The sequence below is a fragment of the Brassica napus genome, chromosome C8 (assembly GCF_020379485.1).
Source record: "Brassica napus cultivar Da-Ae chromosome C8, Da-Ae, whole genome shotgun sequence".
Classification (NCBI taxonomy): domain Eukaryota; kingdom Viridiplantae; phylum Streptophyta; class Magnoliopsida; order Brassicales; family Brassicaceae; genus Brassica; species Brassica napus.
This window is the reverse complement of record NC_063451.1, coordinates 28,498,896-28,520,640: the sequence shown is the minus strand read 5'-3', so window position 1 is coordinate 28,520,640 and position 21,745 is coordinate 28,498,896. Positions and strand designations below refer to the sequence as shown.

The following is a 21,745-nucleotide window of genomic DNA, read 5'->3' as shown; positions in this document are numbered from 1 at the left end:
GAAACTAGGAGGATTATGTTTAAATCCATAAAATCCGAAACCCGAAACCCCAAACCCCATCTTTCTTATCTTCTACTTCATATATTCCAAACCCCAAACCCATCTTTCCTTTAACTTCAATCTATTTTTTCCATTCCAAACCCCAAATTCTAAAACCACAAATCCTTAACTTATAATCTCAATCTCTTATTTCTAATACAAACTCCCATCACCTTACACAAAATCAAATTATATAAATAGTTTTTCATGATTAAATCCATCAAATCACATGCATTAAGTCTGAAAATCAATCTTATTAAAAACAAATATATCAATCGGATACATCGACATTCTCGTCATCACTAGAAACATCATCATTTTCATTAAACTCGTCTTCAACATCTTCGTCTGTGGCATCGTCGGTAAGATCTTCGTACTCATGATTATGCGGATCAATGAGAAGGATGTCATCAATTTCTTGTTCAGGTTCTTCAACTTCATTTATCTGTTCTTCTTGCAATGGTGGTTCTTCTCCACTGATGATTCGTCCTCGAGGTGTAACTTTGATCACGGCTAACCAATTTATTCCCGATTCTCTCATCTGAGGGTATGGAAGGAAGCTAACTTGGTCTGCTTGTGAAGCTAAGATGAAAGGCTCGAATTTGTTGTACCTGCAAAAATAAAGAAAATGTAGAAATTAATTTATTTTGCTCATGTATGATGGATTCAAAATTTCCTCGCTAAATAGACGTAAAATATTTCTTCGTAAAGTACACGCTACATTTACGTCGAGTTTACGAGGAAAGCGTATTTCCTCGTAAAAGCCACGTGACATTACATCGACTTTACGACGAAATATTTTTGTCGTTATTTTACGAGGAAATGACGTTGATTTTATATTTCCTCGTAAGTTCCTCGTAAAGTCGACGTAAATTTACGAGGATTAATTTTTCTCGTTAAGTTTCCTCGCTAAACTTGTGTTTTCTTGTAGTGTTTGTACTAAATTTTGTTTCTAACATTAACATCTAAACTTTTTTTTAAAGAACATCTACACTTTACATGATATAGAGAGTGTCGGTAAACTTTGGAGAGATACAGAATAAATAAAAAGGTGAAAACTAGAGTAAATGTTAAAAAGTGAAAATAGGAAAGGGAAACAAAAGCCATCGTTAATTATATTCCAACAAACTTACGAGTAAATCTTAGAGTGCTTTTCCCACTTTATCAATAAGTAGAATAAAAGTTAAAAGATAACATTTAACTTGATTGGTAGCTTTTTAGCTGAATAGACAGTAAAACAAAATTTAGAGTCTGACTGTATGGTACAAGTAACGTAAAACGAAAAAGGTGAAAAACATTTTCAGCTAAATTTCTGCCAGTCAAGATAATAAATATTAACAATCATTTCCGCTGATTTACTCTAGAAAGAGAATAAAGTAGAGTAAAGTTTTACTCAACTTTGAATGAAGTAAATGTTTTGCGCCAACGATGTTATTTTCTTTTCAACTCAATTTCACTTTTTTACTCCGTCATGCAACTAATCACACCTTAGAGTAAACAATTACCATCCGGTCACACTCTACAATAGCCAGTCTACAATTACTAAATAATGACACTGACCAAAAAAAGTGAATCCAAATTAGTTAGTGCTATAATGCTATATATATAGTAATATTTGTAATTTAGTTTTGATTTTTGTTATCTTAAGAAACGTCAAATTGGTTACTCGAGGTGTTGGAGATCACAAAAAGAAACGTCGAAATTAGGGGAGAGTAGTAAAAAGAAGATTGTAAGTTGAAATTTGTAGAAACCCGACAAAAAGAAACAAGACTGTCAGAAAATATTTGATTTGTGGGTAAAATGCATGTGTGCGTATTTATTATAAATCCACATTTATTATGCATTTTTCTATATTTATCTATCATGAAATGCATATACATAAACGTCAAAATGATACAACATTGATGGTGTCAGATTCAGTTCTCAAACTTCTTATACATAATTACATCCTCAGTTTTTTTTTTTAATAATAAAAAAAAATGTTTTCACCTCTTTACCGGGAACTAAAGCATTGTAAATAATACCTTTCAGCGCGAATCGAACCCGGATGGCGGAAGAGTTTCTCACCATTACCAGATTTTGGTGGTCTAGAATATCCAATTTATCCATGACAATATATACGAAGTATGAACATTCCACTCGTGTATATTTTTATTACATAGCATGCTGACTTATTTTTAAAAGGAGAAGCTGACATTATTCGAAGATTGAAATTATACTTTTGACCCTTCTTCTCCCCTGATGGTCCTTCGATTTTAAAATCTCACTACCTCCCACTTCACCGACAGCTTTATTTCAAATCTTCAAAAACACATCTCTCTCTTTATCTCTATAGGCTTCTTGATTTTTGAGAGTGTCTTAAAACGAAGCTGTCTGTTGTCATTGTGGGTCTTCTTCTGGTTTTATGTCGTTGTTCCTATTAACTAACTCACAATCATCCAACGAAGCTCTTTATCTTTTCTCATATTTTATTTCCATATTTTCTCTAAGTCACCTCCTGAATTTCAAATTCAAAGGTAAGTTTCATTTCATTTTATTTCTTCTAATTTTCCTGAAAACTTTAAGATTATTAGTAGTATTACCTAATCTAAGTTCATCGGAATTCCCCGACATGAGTCACGTCTTTAGTAGTTGCTGTAATAAATGACATTCTGCTTTTTATTTATACTTCAGCTTTGAGCTTCCTGCAAGTTTTTAGTTAAGCCCTCTGCAGAAAACTAAAAATGCCAAGACCAAGGTAAAGATCTTGACTACATTTGATCTTGAGTTGTGCATAATCTGATACACGAGTAATGATGCGACTAATAAGGTTTTCTTTCTTTCTGGTGTTGTTTTCTTTAGAGTTTCAGAGTTGTCTCATGGGCAATCTTCGAGGCTGAGGACATCATCATCTACATCTCACTTGAATCATCCCAACCGTCTAACCACTACTGACCGGAGTTCTAATAAGCTTGGTGCTGACCGTAAATCTCCTAGAAGCGGTGGTGGGCCTCCGCTTGGTCAGAAGAAACTTGGGGGTCGAATATCGGATCTAGAGTCGCAGTTAGGACAAGCACAAGAGGAGCTGAGACTGCTCAAAGATCAGTTGGCTAATGCTGAAGCTGTCAAGAAAGAAGCTCAAGATGAGCTTCATCATGATAACAAATCTACCAAACCAAACCCTCTGGATGGAGAGGAAGGTTCTGCTTCTGAGGCAGAAGCAGTTGATAGAGACGAGATCCCTGGTGATGCGGAGAAAGAGACTGATGTGTTTGAAGTTCCTGTTGAGAAGATTGCTATAGTAGAAGAAGAAGATGAGAAACTTGTAGATGAGGTCAAGATGTTGAAAGCTAGACTGTATGATATGGAGAAAGAACATGAATCACTAGGCAAAGAAAACGAGATTTTAAAGAATCAGTTAACTGACTCAGCTTCTGAGATGTCTAACGTGAAAGCTAAAGAAGAAGAGACGGCTTCAAAGGTGAGTCAGATTGGAGAAGAGTTGGAAGAAAGCAGGGCAGACACAGCTCAGCTAAAGGAGAAGCTTGAGTCCATGGAAGAGGCAAAAAAAGCTTTAGAGGCTGAGATGAAGAAGCTTAGGGTTCAAACCGAGCAATGGAGGAAGGCGGCTGATGCCGCAGCTGCGGTTCTCTCTGGAGAGACTGAGATGAACGGTCGGGATCCATCTGGTGGGTTATTTGACCCGAGTGGGGTGGTTGGGTTCATGGATGATGATTCTGATGGTTTTGGAAGTGGGAAGAGGAAGAGTTCAGGGATGAAGATGTTTGGTGACTTGTGGAAGAAGAAAGGGCACAAGTGAGATATGCATGACTATGTTTTTGCTTACCATTTGTATTGTATTAATCTTGAGACTTTTGTAAGTTGGTCAGCTTCATCAGAAGCTCACTCATCAATCCAAATCATTTGCATATTCTCTTTTTTTTTGATCCAAATCTTTTTTTTGATCATTTGCATATTCTCTTTAGCACTTTTCACAAGAAAAAATGATGTTTATCGGGTCGTGGGCTCGGGTTATCGGGTTGTGTTAACGTTTGGGCTAAGATAACCGGATCAAGCGCAATTACCAAGTTTATCGAAAATGAGAGTCATCTATAGCGAGTGTTACTATAACGAGACATGTCACGTTAGTGGCTGAGCTTGACTAATTTATTTACCAATAAAATGTTTTAATGATGTTTATCCTTACATAACTATTAGAAATCGGATCGTGGGCTTGCGTTTACTTTTGGGCTAAGATAACCGGATCAAGGCCCAACTTACCAAGCTTATTGAAAACGAGAGTCATCTATAGCGAGTGCCTAGTTACTATAACGAGACATGCCACGTTAGTGGCTGAGCTTGACTAATTTATTTACCAATAAATCCATTAACAAAAAAACTAGTACAAGAACATATGATAAAAAATGTTTTATTATTAGTTCGTAGAAAATATGTTTTATTTTATCATTCATTTTTTGTGATTTGACATTCGGTTATAAGTTACAACATTTCTGACATGTATATATTTTTGTCCTTGGGATTATTTTGTTGATATTATTAAGTGAATTTATGACCGTCGGATAGAGTTTTCAATATTTCAACAAGAAGTCATTTTCATACCCTTTTTAGAGCTTACGTATTCCTGGCAAAAAGTAAAAAGCTAAACATATTAATTAGCAAATCTAATGTGACATGTATATGTTAGGACAAGGAAAGTCTAGTTTTACTTTCTGCAATTGTGGGTTACGTGATAAATTCAAATCCAATCCACACATTGCAAAGAAATATTCTGGACATTAATTGTCTCAAATTAGCCCTAAATATTAGTTAAATACATCAACTAAACTGTCTGCTTTATCTTTTTTTTTTTTTTTAAAACAGCAGCCTTAACAGGACGGAGAGTGTGAGGAACAAGAGCACAAAGAAGAGGAGAGAGAGAGAGAGAGAAAAACAAAGAGACTGTTTTTGTGCGTTACCCATTCGAGGAATCAAAGCATCTTTTCTCGAGCTCTCACAAAGGAAAAGAAGACAAGAAGAAGATAAGGGTGAAATTAGGGTTTCATCTCTCTTTTAGATAAGGTGATGCTCAGATTCTCTTACAAAGCTCAACTCTTTCCTTCTTTTTTTTTTATGTATGTTGGACCGTTTCTCAGCTTTAGTTCTTTGTCAAATTTCTCGTTGAGCTACTGTAAATAATGGGTTAGTGGGTGCTTGAATCTTAGATTGGTAGAACAGTGGAGGATTTATAGTTAGATCCGTCTCCGTTTGAGAGTGATTTTTGAGCTACTTCGTGTGATAATGTGTTAGGGTTCTTATGAATTTAAGCTTCTTTCGTTTGGATCGCGAGTGTTTCCCTCAAGTTTTGTCGGCTAGGGATTTGTCTAGTGTCTGAAAGTTAGGATCTTTCGTGGTCTTCTCTTACTTTTGCTTCAGATTTAGAAAACCTGGGTTCTTCACTGAGATGCTTTATTTTATTTTTGAGGGTTTCTTTGATTTGTTAGTTCAGAGAGCACTTGTGAGTGAAATGAATCTGTAGATCAGATGATTTGATTATGGTTTTGTGCCTTGGAGTCAATCTATGAAACTCTTTAGTGTTCTGTGACAACTTTTATTTTTCTATGATGGAATAATGAGTAGAAACTGAACTGATTCAGTTGGTGTGTTTACTTGCAGTGCTGTCCATCTTGGGAGATTAAGAGCTTGAACCTGGAGATAAGATCTTGGTGTATCTCATAAGACTAAGAGTGTTTTTTGGAGATTTTTATGGCTACTTGAACTCTTGTAGTTTGAAGAGAGACTCCCACAAACTGTAAACCGGGTCATGAATGCGTGGCTAGGGACATGCTCGAACCAAGGGGAGCGGACATACCTTTATTGTTCTTGGTTTTGGTTGTATTTCCTGTGGTAGCTTACATACTATTAGGTAAATGGAGTGATATTTCTAAAAAGAGAGGGAGGGCTAACTTGCTGGCTCAGATGGCAGCTGAAGAAGCTTTTAGAGCTGAGACTGAAGTTAATGTGAATAGGGGTGTAAGATTTGAGGCTGTGGCTACTGAGAATAGGGCTCTAAGAACCAAGATCAAGGCTGCGAGTGGTGCTGTAAGAGATGATTTTGTGGCTGGTGTGAGTGGGACTGTCTCTGAGCCTGTGGCTGCTGCTGCGTGTGGGGTCCCTGTTAATAATGAGTTTCATGTATGTGCGAGGTGTTTTAGTCCTGCTAAGACACGCTGCTCGAGATGCAAATCTGTTAGATACTGGTATATTTTCCATACCCCACTTTGATTTCATATACGTTGAAGACATTATTAACCCATGAAGGACTTGATTTTTGACGTTCTGCAGCTCTGGGCAGTGCCAAATAATTCACTGGAGGCTAGCTCATAAAGATGAATGTATCCCTGTGGAGGCTTGCTCTTCTTCTTCTGAGAGGGTTTCCTTTGAGAATGATTCTGTTTTGCATGACCAAGGCGTGGATTCTACAATGTATAGTAACGGTACCAAGCAGAAAGCGAAGGGAAAGACTTCAAAAAGCTCTGTAGAATTTGAAAGCTTGGGTATCTCTACACCACAAGTCAACACGCAAGGGAGAAAAAGCGTAGGGAAACCAGATTCTTATAAGTCCAACCGAGAGTCATTTAGTGGTGAAGCTGCATGTGCTGGTGGAGAATACAAGAAGGGTCAGACAAAACATAAGGTAAGCTATTCTTGATCATCTTTATCTCTCTGTATCAATTATCCAAACCAGTTATGCTGTCTTGCTAAAAGTCTGCATGGTGCTTGAAATTTAAACCTAGTGATTGTGTTTGTAGTCGAGAAGCACAATCGGTGCTGTGGAAACAAATTCTAGAAGGCATTCTGTTGATAACTCTTGTATGCAAATGAATGGACAAGCTTTTGTAAGTGGTATGCAAGAAACTTGTGAAAGCAATTTGGGAGCAAGAAGCTCTTTTGGTTGTCCAAACGCACAATATCCTTCAAACGGTGAGACCTAATGCTAATAAAAGTTACTATAGTTGAGGCTTAATAGAGTTTGAGATTTGCATCTTCTAATGTGGATTGAATTAACAGGGACCAGAACTGCTACACTGCGCAAATCCGGAGAACAACCATGCACCGAGACGAGTAAGAAGGGACTGGTCCCTGCAGTATCAAGTGAGTGTCTCTGAGATTTTTCTTTAACATAAGAATTTTCTTGTAGTAGCGTCTCATGTTTATATACTATAATCCAGAGGCTGTTAGGTCTAAGGATACATGCATTGCTGAAGAAAGCAATGGCATCTCCTCAACCACCGGTTTAATGAAAATGATGGGTTTAAGAAACTCTACAAAGCATGATGATCGACTTAAAAACCTGAGAGTTAGTTCCCTATCGATATAATTGTCTCTTTGTTAATTCAATATCTTTAGTTCCTACTTTACTGAGTCAATTTCTCTTATTTTTCAGATGCTTTTTCCATATGAGGAGTTTGTTAAGTTCTTTCAGTGTGAGGTGTTTTACTTATCACCTAGAGGCCTCGTGAATTGTGGAAACAGGTCTTGCTTCATTTACTTCTTTTCAATCTTTTAACTGGCAAAATTGAGCAAGATTCATTTAGTGTAAATGCCTATATGCTTTCTTAACTTACTATACCTTTTCTTCTCCAGCTGCTATGCAAACGCTGTCTTGCAGTCCTTAACATGCACAAAACCACTTGTTGCGTATTTGCTTCAACGATCACATTCAAGATCTTGTAATGCTTTTTTCCCAATCTTTTCCTAATTAATCTTGTAGCATAAATTGTTATAGGTTTAGTTGACCATTTCTTGAAAATGATAATGTCACTCTTTCTAATAGGTTCTGGGAAAGATTGGTGCCTTATGTGTGAACTTGAGCAACATGTAATGATGCTTAGAGAATCTGGAGGTCCACTTTCTGCTAGCAGAATTCTCTCACAGATGCGGAGTATAAATTGTCAGATTGGTGATGGGAGTCAAGAAGATGCTCATGAGTTCTTAAGGTTTTTCTTCCTAGTCCTTTTCAGATTTGACTTTGTGAATCCTCTCTTCTTAATGCGATTTCGACATTTTAATTTTGATTTCTCTTATCCATTTTACTTGGATGTAGGCTTTTGGTTGCATCTATGCAATCAATATGTTTGGAGAGACTTGGAGGTGAGACTAAAGTGGATCCAAGACTGCAAGAAACCACCTTAGTTCAACATATGTTTGGTGGACGTCTCCGCTCAAAGGTGTTTGAATCTCTTAGCTTTTGATTTTGTTTTTTACACATTCTGACTGTTTCTGCTGCTTTCTTTCTCTGAAAACCAGGTGAAATGCTTGAGGTGTGGTCATGAATCAGAAAGATACGAAAACATAATGGATCTCACACTAGAGATATACGGATGGGTAGAATCTCTTCAAGATGCGTTGACTCAGTTTACTAGACCAGAAGATCTCGATGGAGAGAATATGTATAGATGCAGCAGGTTAGATCCAAACTCCAAATTGTTCTTCTTCTGTGGTATTGAAACTGAATCATCTCTTTTGTGAAAACTGCATTTGAAAAAGGTGCGCTGGATATGTTAAAGCAAGAAAAGAATTGAGCATTCATGAAGCACCTAACATTCTCACAATAGTTCTTAAGAGATTCCAGGTTTCAGTTACTTACTACAGTTTTTCCTCTTGGCTTACTTTGGATCTAGGTTTAAATCTCTTGTGTGTATGTAGGAAGGAAGATACGGGAAGATAAACAAATGTATAAGCTTTCCTGAAATGCTGGATATGATACCTTTCATGACGAGAACAGGAGATGTTCCTCCTCTTTATATGCTTTACGCTGTTATAGTTCACCTGGATACTCTCAACGCATCTTTCTCGGGCCATTACATTTCCTATGTCAAAGATTTGAGAGGCAACTGGTTCAGAATTGATGATTCAGAGGTATAACTCACTTGTATAATGCAGCAAAGCCAAACTGTTTCTGAACTTATGCAACTTTCTACTTAAAACTCTGCAGATTCATCAAGTGCCAATGACTCAAGTTATGTCAGAAGGAGCTTATATGTTGTTCTACATGAGGTAAGAACACACCAGTTCTTCATTCCGGGGTCACAGATGATTCTGAGAATACAATCTCTTTTGCAGATCGTATCCGCGTCCTCTAAGAGGAGAACATAACGGAAAAGCTCAGGTTCGGCATTCACAGCCACAACCAAGAGACGAGATGAAGGAACAGAGGAAGCCGGTTAACCGCTTCAAACCGAGAGCGGACCACCGCAAGAACTTAGAGTCATCAAGCGAGTGGTCTCTCTTCACGAGCTCAGACGAAGCTTCATTCACCACAGAATCAACCAGAGACTCTTTCAGCACCGTGGACTACACAGATGGTTGCAACGTCTTAGACTCTTCCTCTCCTTTCTCCATCTTCAGCAACTTACACCACAACGTGGAGCCATCGCCACACAACACGGTCGCCTGCAGAATGTTCTCAGGTACCAAGTCCGAAACTCGGTATTTCGTGGAGGAAGAAACGAATCACAACAACACGGTCGTGATGGACTCAGCACCAACGTCCCATGAGTATTACCAGCAGAGTATGTATGTAAACTATGAGACTAACCCAGGGTTTAACTGTCAGGATGAAACTTACAGTTATGAACAGAACTGGTAGTAGTAGTAGCAGTAGTAGAAGAGAGTAGAGAGGATTCTGTTTTGAACCTCCCATGATTTTTAAATATGTTTTTAGATCTCTCTTAGGGATACTTAACTCGAGTCCCCTAATCCAATATTTTTTTTTGTCTTTATGATATATCTATATTTGGTTCAGGGCAAATGTTCAGTCTCATTTTACCATATTTTCCTGTTTCTGTATATTCTTAATCTAATTGTGAGCTACACTCGAGCCACCATGTAAGCTGAGTATAATGGAAGTCACTAGTTACCAAACCCTGAAGAAAACTGTGCAGGTGTGTAACCAAATAAACTGCAAACGCAAGCCACTATCTGAAAACACAATACAAGTTGTTGTCCCTCTTTCATATTTATGTGCTTGAAGCTCTTTAGAATTTAGAAATGTGTAGTAAAGTATAATATCTTTAGAAGACATGATATTTCGTTTTCTCTTCTAGTCTACTAAGAAACACCTTGGAAGATCTTATATCTTGCTTCAAACATGCAATCATTTTCACTAGTATATATGAGAAATCATTTACATATTACATGTTTTACTAGGCTTGTTTGGACATACCGTCCCCGCCTAAGATCAAGTTGGTGGGAAACTAACAGATTTGGTGAAAAAAGGAAAGAAAGAGACATGTTTTTGTCATGCTTACTACCTTTATCCGTTGATAAATATCCTCAACCGCAGACCCAAAAAGATATATATTATTGTTTCCTTCTTATAAAAGAGATATAAACACACCAAACATTTTCAGATTTAAGCTTTTCTTCTTACTTCTTAGAGGGGGCAATATAATTGATTCTTGTTTTTGTAAGCCAACCATCATGATCAGTTTCCAAAAAGAATGGATGCTTACACTTGTATCGTCGTGATCTTCTGCATCGCCTTGTTTGCTATCAATCTAGTGTTTGCTTGTTTCACTTGCTTCTCCATTCTTCATAGCTGCGTGACAGATGCAAACAAGGATTTGAGTGACCTAAAGAAGTATCTTATTGAACGGGAAGAAGGTAAACCAGATGATGAGAAGGTAATAATCATTGCAGTCCCGAGTAACAAAGGATTCTCTGACTCCGTAGATGGTGATGATTGTGGTGGCCAAGATTGCTCCCAGGGTATTTGTACTTGTTGAAGAAAGTTTGGTTTCTATTTTCATTACACAATATTTCAATAAATGTTTTGCAATTTTTCTTTGATCATTCATATTTGTGAATGGTTCAATACCAAGGTTGAGAGACTCGAGAGTAGGAGCATCACATCCATAGAAAAATCCAGAATATTTTTCATTCTTTCTTTGTGTATGAGTGTATCATGAGAGAAATAGTTTCAAACTATGTATGTATTATAGATTTATAGTCCATATATACGTATAATTCACCATGTTTAGATACAGGCTCTGTAATGAAATTTGTTTTCTTGGTGTTGTAATGAAATTTGTTTGGAATATTGAATTAATAATTCTTTTCTCCTATCATAATTAACTTTCAAAGTCTATTTTTCTCTGGAGGCTAAGAATTAAAGGCAAAGGGCCAAAGCACTTTTAGACGGAGAAAAAGAAGAGAAAACAAATTGCACTCATTGAAACTTGAAAGTAATATAAAGCTTAGCAATAATGAAGTTGATAGTTGACAATAAAAACACTAATTTCGATTTTTTTTTTTAAAAAGAGTTGCTTATACAGGCAGATTTCTGAATTTTCTCCATTTTTTTTATTAATTTTGTTCACTAATTATAAAATAAAGAAAAAAATAATTGAAGGTTACAGAAATCATTTGTTGATAATTGATTAATTAGATGGATAAGATATAATGATCAAGAGCAATTAGCTAATGTCATACTAAATCATAATCTTTCCCACGAACCCCGAAGCTTCGATTATTGATGATAACCCACCACCACATGTTCCTTAACCTGATTTTATAAACTATAAAAATACTAATTAATCGTATTAATTAAATACCCTAGTCAAACATTTCAGTCGGTGGTTGTAAAGGCACAATATAATAACTCTGGGCCCAAATTGAAACTTACACATTTTTTTTTTTCCAACTGGATGATTTTAATTAATAAAACGGGCCAAGCCCAGTACAAAGAAAAACACTAAAGCCCAAGACAATTAAACGGGCACACCCAATCCCCAATTGGGCCCAGACCTTCGGCCCAACTTGGAAAACCCTAGTGACCTAAGGCAGATTGCTTCGGCCGCTTTGCTTGGACACGTGTTAACATCCTCGCCGTCGAGGGTACACGTGTCCCGAAGCCAACGCGTCACCACCGCTTCCATCGACACCGGAGATCCAAACCAACGGATCCCCCGGCCAACCGGAGCTTCATCGCTCCGTCTCTCTTACACCTCAAACCGTCTTTGGGATCTAGAATCGGGAAGGATCAATCGCCGCGGCGAGATCACATCCACCACCATTAACCACATAACACCCAAAGCAAAGTCGTCACATGCATCATCGCCCTTTCCAACGGGGCACTTCACTGTCCTCCGACGAAAACACAAACCGCCGAAACAAAAAAACCAACCCAGAAAGAAAGAAAACACTAGATCTTAAACTAAACCCTACAGACTAGGGGACGAAGCCGGCGACGCAAGGCTGTAGAAGCCTTCACCCCCCGGAGACTAAAACCGATGACGTCGGAACTGAGAAAGCTTCCCCGCCACGGAGACAAAACCGGCGGCGACGGATCTGTGAGAGCCTCCGCCTCCCGGAGATATTACACGACACACTGAGCTTTTTAACTGAAGGAACAAGAGCTCCGGCGGCGGCACGGACGCTCACGCGCCGGCCGACCACCGAGCCCGGTTTGAGATTTACTTTTCTCTCTTTTCTCTCTCTTAACTCTCAACGTTCCTTCTCCTCTTTTTGAAACTTAAACTTACACATTATCTCGGGTCTAAAATCTAATAAATGAAAAAATTGAAAAAGACTTCTTCTTCCAATTGTTTCAACGCGTTGCAAAATATCTAATCTCTATTCGAGTCAAGAGAGCGATCGAGACGAAAAGGAAGAGAAGCTGAAGCTGAAGCTAAAGATGGGTCAAGGAGAAGAAGACAAAAGCAAAGGCTTCGCTGATGAAGCAGGTACCCAGCATCATCATCATCATCAATACGGTACGTTTCAAGGCGTTTCCAATTACCCTCCTCCGCGGCCGCAGAACTCTCCTCCGGTCACTGGGTTTCCTCAGCCTTCTGCTCCGCCTGGAGTGTACGATTCCGCCCCTCCTCATTACGCACATGGCTATCAAACCGTTCCGGGTATAGCTTCTCTTTGCTGAATTGGATTTGCTGATTACAGATTTGGGGATTTAGGTTTTCAATTTTAGTGACGATCATGAATCTTATTCTTCAGTATTTTTCGATTGGGTGTTTGTTTTGTGATAATTTGATCTCGAGATCGTGTTTTCTGTCGCAGTGGAAAGTAATTTAGGGTTTGTATGATCAACAATTTAGAATTTAGGGTTTGTGTAATTTGAGCAATAGATGTTAAAGTTTGGAGCTTTGGATAGAATTCAACAATTTGAGCAAATGATTTTAAAGTTTGGAGCTTTGACTTTGAGTTGAATTTAGGGTTTGTATAATTAACAATTTGAGATTTTAAAGTTTTTGGAGGTTTAGGTTCTAGCAATAGTTAATTGTTTAGGCTTGTGTTATATAGTATGTAAAGTACGTTTGTTGTGTCATGTCTCATTCTCTCTTCTTCTTGTTCAAGTCTAAAGCAAGAGCATGGATCGGTGCCTCTTCATCTGTTCTTATGTTTTAACATATCTTGTTGTTCTCTGTTTTCAGTACATGGTATTGCTGAAGGAAGACCTGTGCATGTGCGACAACGCCGCCTTCCTTGCTGTGGAATTGGTCTTGGGTGGTTCCTGTAAGTTCCTCTCTCTCTCTTCACATGGCTGCTACACTATCTACACTTGGTTTTCAACAATGTCCTCGTGACACAATCCACACCAAAATCTTACTTGTTAGTTATCTCATAGAGTTTGTGTTTGATCTTTCTTTAGGTTCATAGTTGGGTTTTTCCTTGGAGCAATCCCTTGGTACGTCGGAATGTTCATCATGATAGTTGGAAGGAGGATCGACCACAGGGAGAAGCCAGGATACATTGCTTGCACCATCGCTGTAAGTTATTCAATACTATCTCTTGTCTTTCATGTTTTTCCTTGGATTGCATTGGATCCCTTATCAAAATGATTCCTTCATGTGTAATAAAACTTTCAGGCTATTCTTGCTACGATCGCTGTGATTCTGGGTGTAACTAAAGGAGCAGAAGACTGGTGATCAATCAAAACTATGTTTGTGGTCAAGTCAGAACGTTTGTATAGGTGTCGACAAACATTTCGTCTTGTATTTTATTATATTCGTGGTACTTGAAGAAAGACAAAAAGGTGTAAACTTAATAAAAGATACGAGTTAAGTTATTTGCAAGAAAATAAGATTGAAGATGGTTTGTTTATCTATTAGTTTTCCGGAGACGGTTGCATTGTTGTGCATCCTCAATAAGTCATCAGGAGTTGCAAGGAACCAACCTCCATCTTTCTGGGCCAACAGCTTTTGGTTCACCGAATCTTTTAACTGGGGTTCTTAACTTCGGATAAGAAACGGTTCTTAGTTTTTTTTAGTTTTTTAAGAGCCATCTTTAAAAGATATAAGAACCGTTTTTTAGCCGAAAATTATAAAAAAAAAAAACAAAAAAAACAAAAAAATGTCAAATCATGAGTTAAGAAACCGACTAAAAAACCAGGGTTAATCATGCGCTAACTACACTCACATTCCCAAACCCACAAATCTATTCGATTTAGATTTGAAAAACAAATCCTTCTCTTCTGAAGATTTCTTTCAAACTCAGCACCTCAGTGTTATACAGATGAATCACTAGGATGCTAAGCATCAAGAACATTACTCAATTTCATCTGAATGAACTGATACAAAAACTCCAACTTCTGGCCAAGTATTGGCAACCAAGGGTGCACCCAAACATGGATGGCAACAAGCTCCCTTAGTGGGTTTCAAGAGTCAACAGCAGTTAGCAGTTGACGGTTTAGGCAGCACTACTGTGCCCAAAATCGTATCCAAGATGGATGAAGGCAGTAAATTTTTGTTTCTTATGCTCCCTCCGTTTTTTAATATAAGTCGTTTTAGAATTGTGCAGATAAATTAAAAAATTATTAATTTTTTATATTTTCTAAACAAAAACATCATTAATTATTTACCTAACCACAAATCAACCAATAATAAAATAGAAGGTATATTATCATTGGTCATATAATATTAAGTGTTAATAAATTTTACATAGAATGATTTATATTAAAAAAAGGAGGGAGTATTTATCTAATTTCAAATCTTTCTTTCTTCCGATGAAGTCAATATTTTCTGGTTCACACAGTAATTACTACATTAGTATAAAGTCAAGAATTGTAGGAATATTTTGTTTTCTTTTACCAACTTTTGTTTTTTCCAACGATACCTTCTCAGCTGTTTTTTAAGAAGAGTTGCTATATTCGGTATGAACCAACCAAAATCACTTTTATTCTGTACAAACGACACAGGTTTAGAGTTTTGGACTATAACACAAAGAAAGGGACGTCCCACCCTTTTATTTGTTATAACAAACAAAAGTCGGAGCCGACGATGACTCAACTTTTAGTTGATTTATTCAAAAACGTTGTTATAATGTTGAAGTTAATGACTAAACTTGTATCCTATCCACAGTAGAGAAATATGTGTAGTCCTGTAGACATGACGCCATATAATCGCATGCATTGGTTGAACCATGCAATTTAGTAAATGATAATGACCCTAGTCTACACGTAATTTGATTATATTTAAAATTAAAATTTATTGATATGGTTGGACAAACATTGTAGATAATAAAATCTACGCTAAGAATTTGATAGTGATCGGAAGTTTAATCAAGTGAAAGATAAATAATGTAGGCAACGATATCTTTAGAACACAACGATATAATCAGTTTCCGGTAAGCAAAAATGGACTTTTATTGATGAATAAGATCGAATACAATGAGTAAAACAAGATAGAACGTTACAACGAGATCGTTAAGAGAAAGGATCTAAAGATGGATGAAAACAAGGTCGAAGTGCGGGTGTAGCTCTCTAGGATTTTCAATGTCCTCTTCTCCATGTATGTTCTCTTCTCTTTATAGTAGGCCGACTTCGTGATCTCCGTAACCGCTCCGCGATCTCCGTATCTTGTTCCGCGACCTCTGGGCCCTCGACGTCTCCGTCTCGAGCTCGTACACTCGCTACGGGCTTCAGCTCTTTACGGCCCATATCCTCGATCGTGGCCCATCAGCATATTGACCGAAATTGGGTCCAACAAACATTATCTTTTTTTTTTTGAAACACACTTATATTAATGAACTCAAACTGGAGTAGGTGCATCCATTAAAGCTAGTTCAGCAGACAAGACCTGCTTCGCTAATAAGTCTGCTTCTACATTTCTCAATCTAGAGATCCAGACAAAAGAGATACATTCAAAAGATGCAGCTAAATCTTGAATATCAGCCAAGATCCCATAGAGACCAGCAAGGGAAGTTTTTCCGTTGATGGCTTTGACGAGTTCTGCGCAGTCAGATTCACATTTGATTTGCGCCAGTCCGAGCTCTCTGCATTTCCAGATTGCTTCCCGTAGCGCGAGTGCTTCAGCTGCTAGCGGTGTTTTCACGTGGTGCGCCAAGACCAAAAATGATGAGTCTCTGTTCTGTGAATCCACTGTCCAGCCTAGACCTGCAATATTTAAGTTTTCATTCCAACCAGCATCTGATTTGATTAAGACACAGTCTGGTTGTATCCCAAGCGATGGTGAAAAGCAGTGTTTCAGTGCATGGGTTTTTGTTTACAGGCGCCCCATTCTCTAGCAAGTGTAACCGCTCTGGAAAGCGTTTCCGTTGCCGAGAGCGGTCTGTCATTGAAAACTAAATTGTTCTTTGCTGTCCATATGCTCCATATATAGAATCCACGGTGCTAGTTGTCCTTCTGTTACTCCTGTCGGTGGTAAATTTTTCCTTGAGGTCACGCTGCACCATAGACTTCTCAAATCTATAGAATCATTGTACTCAACGCTTGGAAAAACAGGGGCTGACGACAATATCTATTTTGTAAAAGAGCAGTGAAAGAACAAGTGATCTATAGTTTCGGGTAAGTTGCAGTGTTTACACTTTCCGTCGACATTGAGGACAAACATTATCTTATATACGATTAATAGTACTATATCACATGCGTTTCTTAAAAGAGTTAGATTGCTATTCATCGTCTCCATAGAACAAAGCCACCTGGTTCCATACTTTTTGTCTGCGACTAAGTTAGTTTTAACTAGCAAATCAGTATCATTGGTGATTAACTACTTTTCTAAGTTTAACACTTAATAAAATTAAGGGTTAATTTCAAATTATCTACCTAAATGTCACTCATGAAAATTGAAAGGGAAATATTTATTAAATATTGAAATTAAGGTGAGAATTGCGTGAGAACTCTCCTTTCTCTAACGTAGGTTACGACACCGTTAAAAAAGTAGGTAATTACGACGAAAACAGACGCAAACAAAAAGAGAAGAAAGTAAATCTGGAAGTATTCAGTATATTAAGTTTCAAAAAAAGAAGTATTTAGTATATTAATAATTTTTAAAAAAGAAATACACTAAATGATGTCAAAAAAAAAGGAAATACACTAAAAATACTCATGCAATAAAGCCACATGCATGTAGCGTAAGGAAGACAAAATTTAATTTTTGGAAAGAGCAAAGAGCTTGTTGTTATAAATTCATTGCCATACATCGAATTATTACATATATCTTCTCTATATAATATACACAGCTGCCTCCAAAATATGTAGTCAACTTATGAGACTATTAAGCATCATCATTATAGTCTTGTCTCCTTTCTCTTCCTCTCTTCCTCTCTTCTCTTCATAGATCAAGAACGTAACCAAAGATAAAGATGATTGAGATAACTGCAGTAAGAAAAGTGTTCTTGATCGGGTTCTTGATCTTGATACTGAACTGGGCATGGAGAGCTGTGAATTGGGTTTGGTTAAGGCCAAAGAGACTAGAGAAGTATCTGAAGAAACAAGGTTTTTCTGGGAACTCTTACAGAGTTTTGATGGGAGACATGAGTGAGAGTAACAAGATGGATCAAGTTGCTCACTCTCTTCCTCTCCCTCTCACCGCCGATTTTGTCCCCCGAATGATGCCTTTTCTCCATGACACTGTTCTAAACCATGGTATGATCCATTTAACTCAACATATTTATCATGTTTTAGGTGCTTTTGTATAGTCCCTGGAGAGAAAATGTGAATCTAAGTAAACAAGAACCAACTTATAACTTGGTCTAGTGTTAGATTCGTAATTTATTTTTTATTAGTTTGGTTAGGATCTCATCTTCTTCATCTTGAGTCTCTATTATTTTCACGGTATGAACAGAGAGGGACTCAGAGCAAGGGCTACAGGAGTTAACTGTGCATACATATTATTATGGTTTTGTTTGCACACTTGCATAATTAAGATCTAAATCTGATAGATATATATTTTCTGGTTATCATCGAAATCTAGTTCGCGTATAGTAAAATAATCTAATACTCTTTAGCGTATCATAATTCATATCAAATTACTTCTCCAAGACATCATTCTTGTATGTGTTTTGTTTCATATATAAGATTAGTTGAACTAAATTTTAACAAATGGTAATAATCAATTTATGTTCTTTTTGTTATGATAGGGAAGAAGTGTTTCACATGGTACGGACCGTACCCGAACGTGACAGTAATGGATCCAGAGACACTACGAGAGATAATGTCGAGACATGAACTCTTTCCAAAACCAAAGATTGGGTATCATGTTTTCCTCAGTGGTCTTCTCAATCACGAAGGTCCTACTTGGTCCAAACATCGAAGCATTCTTAATCCTGCTTTTCGCATCGACAGTTTGAAGGTATTTTTATTATTTTGGTAAAGTGGTGTGATGAATGAATATGCCAAGAGAAAGAAGGCTATAGGTTTAAAGAGTTTTCTGTATATTGACTGAGATTACAATAGATATTAGAGAACATACCAACAGAATATACAGGTATTATGCATGCTCATTTTGACTCCAATAACTATTTTTAAAAAATAATAAGTTTTTTTTAAGACATAAAGTGAAATTCATGGACGTCATTTTCGTCATTCTTTTGATTTGCAACAGTTTCATTCCCTTTTCCACCTTTTCCGAAAAAGAAAGTCAGATCAGTTACGTCTGAGGATTTTGATCACTTAAACAACAATAGATAAATTTAAAAATAACTAAAAAGGTATTTATAGAAAAAAGAATAAACAGAGAACAAGACCACAAAGAACTCAGAGGAAGGCAACTTAGAGAGAAAAGAGAGAAAAGAGAGAACTCAGAGGAGTACGGCGGTCGGCCGGCGCGTGAGCGTCCGTGCCGCCGCCGGAACCTTTTTTCTTTTAGAAAAATGATAAGGTTCTTGCTTTCCTTTTAGTAGATCGAGTAATAATTCCGGGAGATGGAGGCTATCTCAGATCCGTCGCCGCCGGCCTTTTGTCTCCGTGGCGGGGAAGCTCCTTCAGTTCCGCCGTCATCGGCTCTGGTTTCCGGGGGGTGAAGGCTTCCAAAGCTTTGCGTCGCCGGCTTTAGGTCCCTAGTCTCTTAGGGTTTTGTTTTATTTCGGGTTTGTTCATGGTTCGGGTGTTTTGTGGGTTCGTCGGAGGAGGGAGAAGTTCTCAGGCGGAAAGGGTGTCGATGCATGTGTTATTTTATTGGAGGTCGGCGGTTATCGGTGGTGGATGAGATCTCGCCTCGGCGATTGACTCTCTCCAGTTTTAGAGACCCAAGATGGTTTGAGTAGAAGATGGGCGGAGCTTTTGAGGTCCGGCGTGGTCGGACGATCGGTTGTTTGGATCGCCGGCGGTAAAGAGAAACGGTGGTGACTCGGAGTCTTCGCAACACGTGTACCCCTCGACGGCGAGGATGGCAACACGTGGCCAAGTATCAGTAAGGCTGATATGTGAGGCGGCCGTTGTCTTTCGCGTTTAGTGTCTAGGGTTTTCCTCAAGTTGGGCCCGGAAGTTTTGGCCCAATTGAGAAATGTGTGTTACCCGTTTGATGTATCTGGGCTTTTGTATCTTATTTTCTTGTACTGGGCTTGGCCCGTTTTTAATTTTAAAAAACATTTCGATGGAAAAAAAAAAACAAGACCACAAAGAACTAGAAGCCAACACCAACTATAGAAGTCTAAAAGCGAAAGAAGAGAAAATGCCAAAAAGGCGCATTACAAAAAGATGAACATATTTCAAATCAAGAATTTCTAACACATCATCATTTTGTTAGGCTATCATTTCAACAAACAGAAAATAATATCAATGAATAAATGGGGATATTGATATATCAAAAACCCATGTTTGTAAATTTTTGTATGAGACTGGTTTTAGTTTTTTCTCAACTGAAATCATATTTATATTTTTCATGTTTTCAAAATGGACAGAGCATACTTCCAGCATTCAACTCGAGTTGCAAAGAGATGCTAGAAGAATGGGAGAAACTAGCTTCGCCAAAAGGAACAGTGGAACTTGATGCATGGACTTACTGTCATGACTTAGCCAGAAACATGCTTGCTCGTGCTTCTTTTGGTGATTTCTACAAAGATGGCATCAATATCTTCCAAATCCACCAAGAACAGATCGATCTTAGTCTCCAAACTATTCGTTCCGTTTATATTCCTGGATCAAAGTACGTTAAATTTGATTTTAATATATTTTGATGAGTCAACCCTTTTTAATATTTGCAAATTTTAACAGATTTTTACCAACAAAGTTCAACAAGAGGTTGAGAGAAACCGAAAGGGACATGAGGGCTATGTTTAAAGCTATGATTGAGACCAAAGAGAAGGAGATACAGAGAGGAAGAGATACCAACAAGAACGCTGACTTGCTGTGCTCCATGTTGGCTTCGAATACAAAACAGATAATAGAACAAGGACCAGCTTCAGGGCTGAGCCTTGACGATCTTATAGATGACTGCAAGGCTTTCTATCTAGCTGGTCAAAGCGTGACTGCTTCATTGTTTGTTTGGACACTTGTTGCTCTAAGCCAACACCAAGAATGGCAAAACAAAGCAAGAGACGAGATCTCTAAGGCGTTTGGTAACAACGAGCCAGGTTTTGAAGGACTAGGCCACCTTAAAGTTGTAAGTAGACATTTTTAAAACCTATCAGACAACCATAAAAAGGGTTATTTATAATTTTTGTTTTCTTTTGATTTGGACCATTATCATTAGGTATCAATGATCCTTCATGAAGTTCTAAGATTCTACTCACCAGCTTACTTCACATGTCGAATAACAAATCAAGAAGTGAAGTTAGAGAGGTTCTCTTTACCCGAAGGAGTTGTGATCACTATACCAATGATCTTGGTGCACCATGATCCTGATCTTTGGGGAGAGGATGTGAAACAGTTTAAGCCTGAGAGATTTGTCAATGGTGTTGCAAGCGCAACCAAAGGAAGACTCTCTTTCTTGCCGTTTGGCTCGGGACCTCGGACATGTATTGGCCAAAACTTCTCGATGTTGCAAGCTAAGCTCTTTGTGGCAAAGGTTCTTCAAATGTTTAGTGTGGAGCTCTCTCCATCATATACTCATGCTCCTTTCCCAGCTGCAACTACATTCCCACAACATGGAGTTCATTTGATCATTAAAAAAGTGTAGAGGATGTAGAAGCTGGTGTAGTAAGTGCAGTTTGAAATTTTATTTGGGTACTTTTATATATACGAAGCAGATTATAATCTATAGATATTACAATGTAAACTGTTTTTTATTACTCCTTTTATGACACAGAATAACAAATATTGTGTGTATATAAAAAAAATATTGTGTGTATAAACCAACAAAAGTGTTACACTTTCCTTTGTCAAATCAATCTTTTCAAAATAATACCATCATCATATCCTCAAGAGATAATATATCCTTTCTTTTCTTGTTTTCTTAATCGATATATAAAAATGAAATAAAGAACACAAATATAATTGCTTGGTGTCATATTAATGCGTCTCTTTTTGGAG

At 37.6% G+C, this 21,745-nt stretch overlaps 5 protein-coding genes across 7 annotated transcripts; all 5 read left to right on the top strand.

The window, feature by feature from the left end:
- The first annotated feature begins 2,296 nt into the window (after positions 1-2,296).
- On the top strand, positions 2,297-3,949 carry LOC106413706 (interactor of constitutive active ROPs 1). Of its 2 annotated transcripts, XM_013854453.3 has the most exons (3): positions 2,297-2,555; positions 2,713-2,776; positions 2,881-3,949. In XM_013854453.3, the coding sequence occupies exons 2-3, from the start codon at positions 2,763-2,765 to the stop codon at positions 3,836-3,838; spliced, it is 972 nt and encodes a 323-aa protein (XP_013709907.1). In that variant the 5' UTR covers positions 2,297-2,555; positions 2,713-2,762; the 3' UTR covers positions 3,839-3,949. The 2 variants fall into 2 exon arrangements, with proteins under 2 accessions (XP_013709907.1, XP_013709908.1); XM_013854454.3 differs by having other exon boundaries at positions 2,542-2,776.
- An 892-nt stretch (positions 3,950-4,841) lies between these two features.
- On the top strand, positions 4,842-9,798 carry LOC106415932 (ubiquitin carboxyl-terminal hydrolase 15). Of its 2 annotated transcripts, none has more exons than XM_013856741.3 (15): positions 4,842-5,097; positions 5,692-6,275; positions 6,361-6,712; positions 6,828-6,999; positions 7,087-7,170; positions 7,248-7,375; positions 7,463-7,551; positions 7,663-7,748; positions 7,853-8,015; positions 8,123-8,246; positions 8,326-8,483; positions 8,566-8,650; positions 8,725-8,937; positions 9,014-9,075; positions 9,142-9,798. In XM_013856741.3, exons 2-15 carry the CDS (start codon positions 5,860-5,862, stop codon positions 9,665-9,667), a joined length of 2,658 nt encoding a protein of 885 aa, XP_013712195.2. In that variant the 5' UTR covers positions 4,842-5,097; positions 5,692-5,859; the 3' UTR covers positions 9,668-9,798. The 2 variants fall into 2 exon arrangements, with proteins under 2 accessions (XP_013712195.2, XP_048622380.1); XM_048766423.1 differs by lacking the exon at positions 4,842-5,097 and adding an exon at positions 5,126-5,217.
- Positions 9,799-10,137: 339 nt separating this feature from the next.
- On the top strand, positions 10,138-11,124 carry BNAC08G17190D. The gene has a single exon (XM_013854677.3). The coding sequence runs from the start codon at positions 10,521-10,523 to the stop codon at positions 10,803-10,805; it is 285 nt and encodes a 94-aa protein (XP_013710131.1). The 5' UTR covers positions 10,138-10,520; the 3' UTR covers positions 10,806-11,124.
- Positions 11,125-12,601: 1,477 nt separating this feature from the next.
- Positions 12,602-14,139, top strand: LOC106416278 (60S ribosomal protein L18a-like protein). Its single transcript, XM_013857136.3, has 4 exons — positions 12,602-12,938; positions 13,470-13,551; positions 13,688-13,805; positions 13,905-14,139. The coding sequence occupies exons 1-4, from the start codon at positions 12,716-12,718 to the stop codon at positions 13,962-13,964; spliced, it is 483 nt and encodes a 160-aa protein (XP_013712590.1). The 5' UTR covers positions 12,602-12,715; the 3' UTR covers positions 13,965-14,139.
- A 3,267-nt stretch (positions 14,140-17,406) lies between these two features.
- Positions 17,407-21,471, top strand: LOC106412480 (cytochrome P450 72C1). Its single transcript, XM_013853390.3, has 5 exons — positions 17,407-17,920; positions 18,415-18,626; positions 20,176-20,420; positions 20,489-20,876; positions 20,967-21,471. Exons 1-5 carry the CDS (start codon positions 17,638-17,640, stop codon positions 21,390-21,392), a joined length of 1,554 nt encoding a protein of 517 aa, XP_013708844.2. The 5' UTR covers positions 17,407-17,637; the 3' UTR covers positions 21,393-21,471.
- The last annotated feature ends 274 nt before the right edge of the window (positions 21,472-21,745 follow it).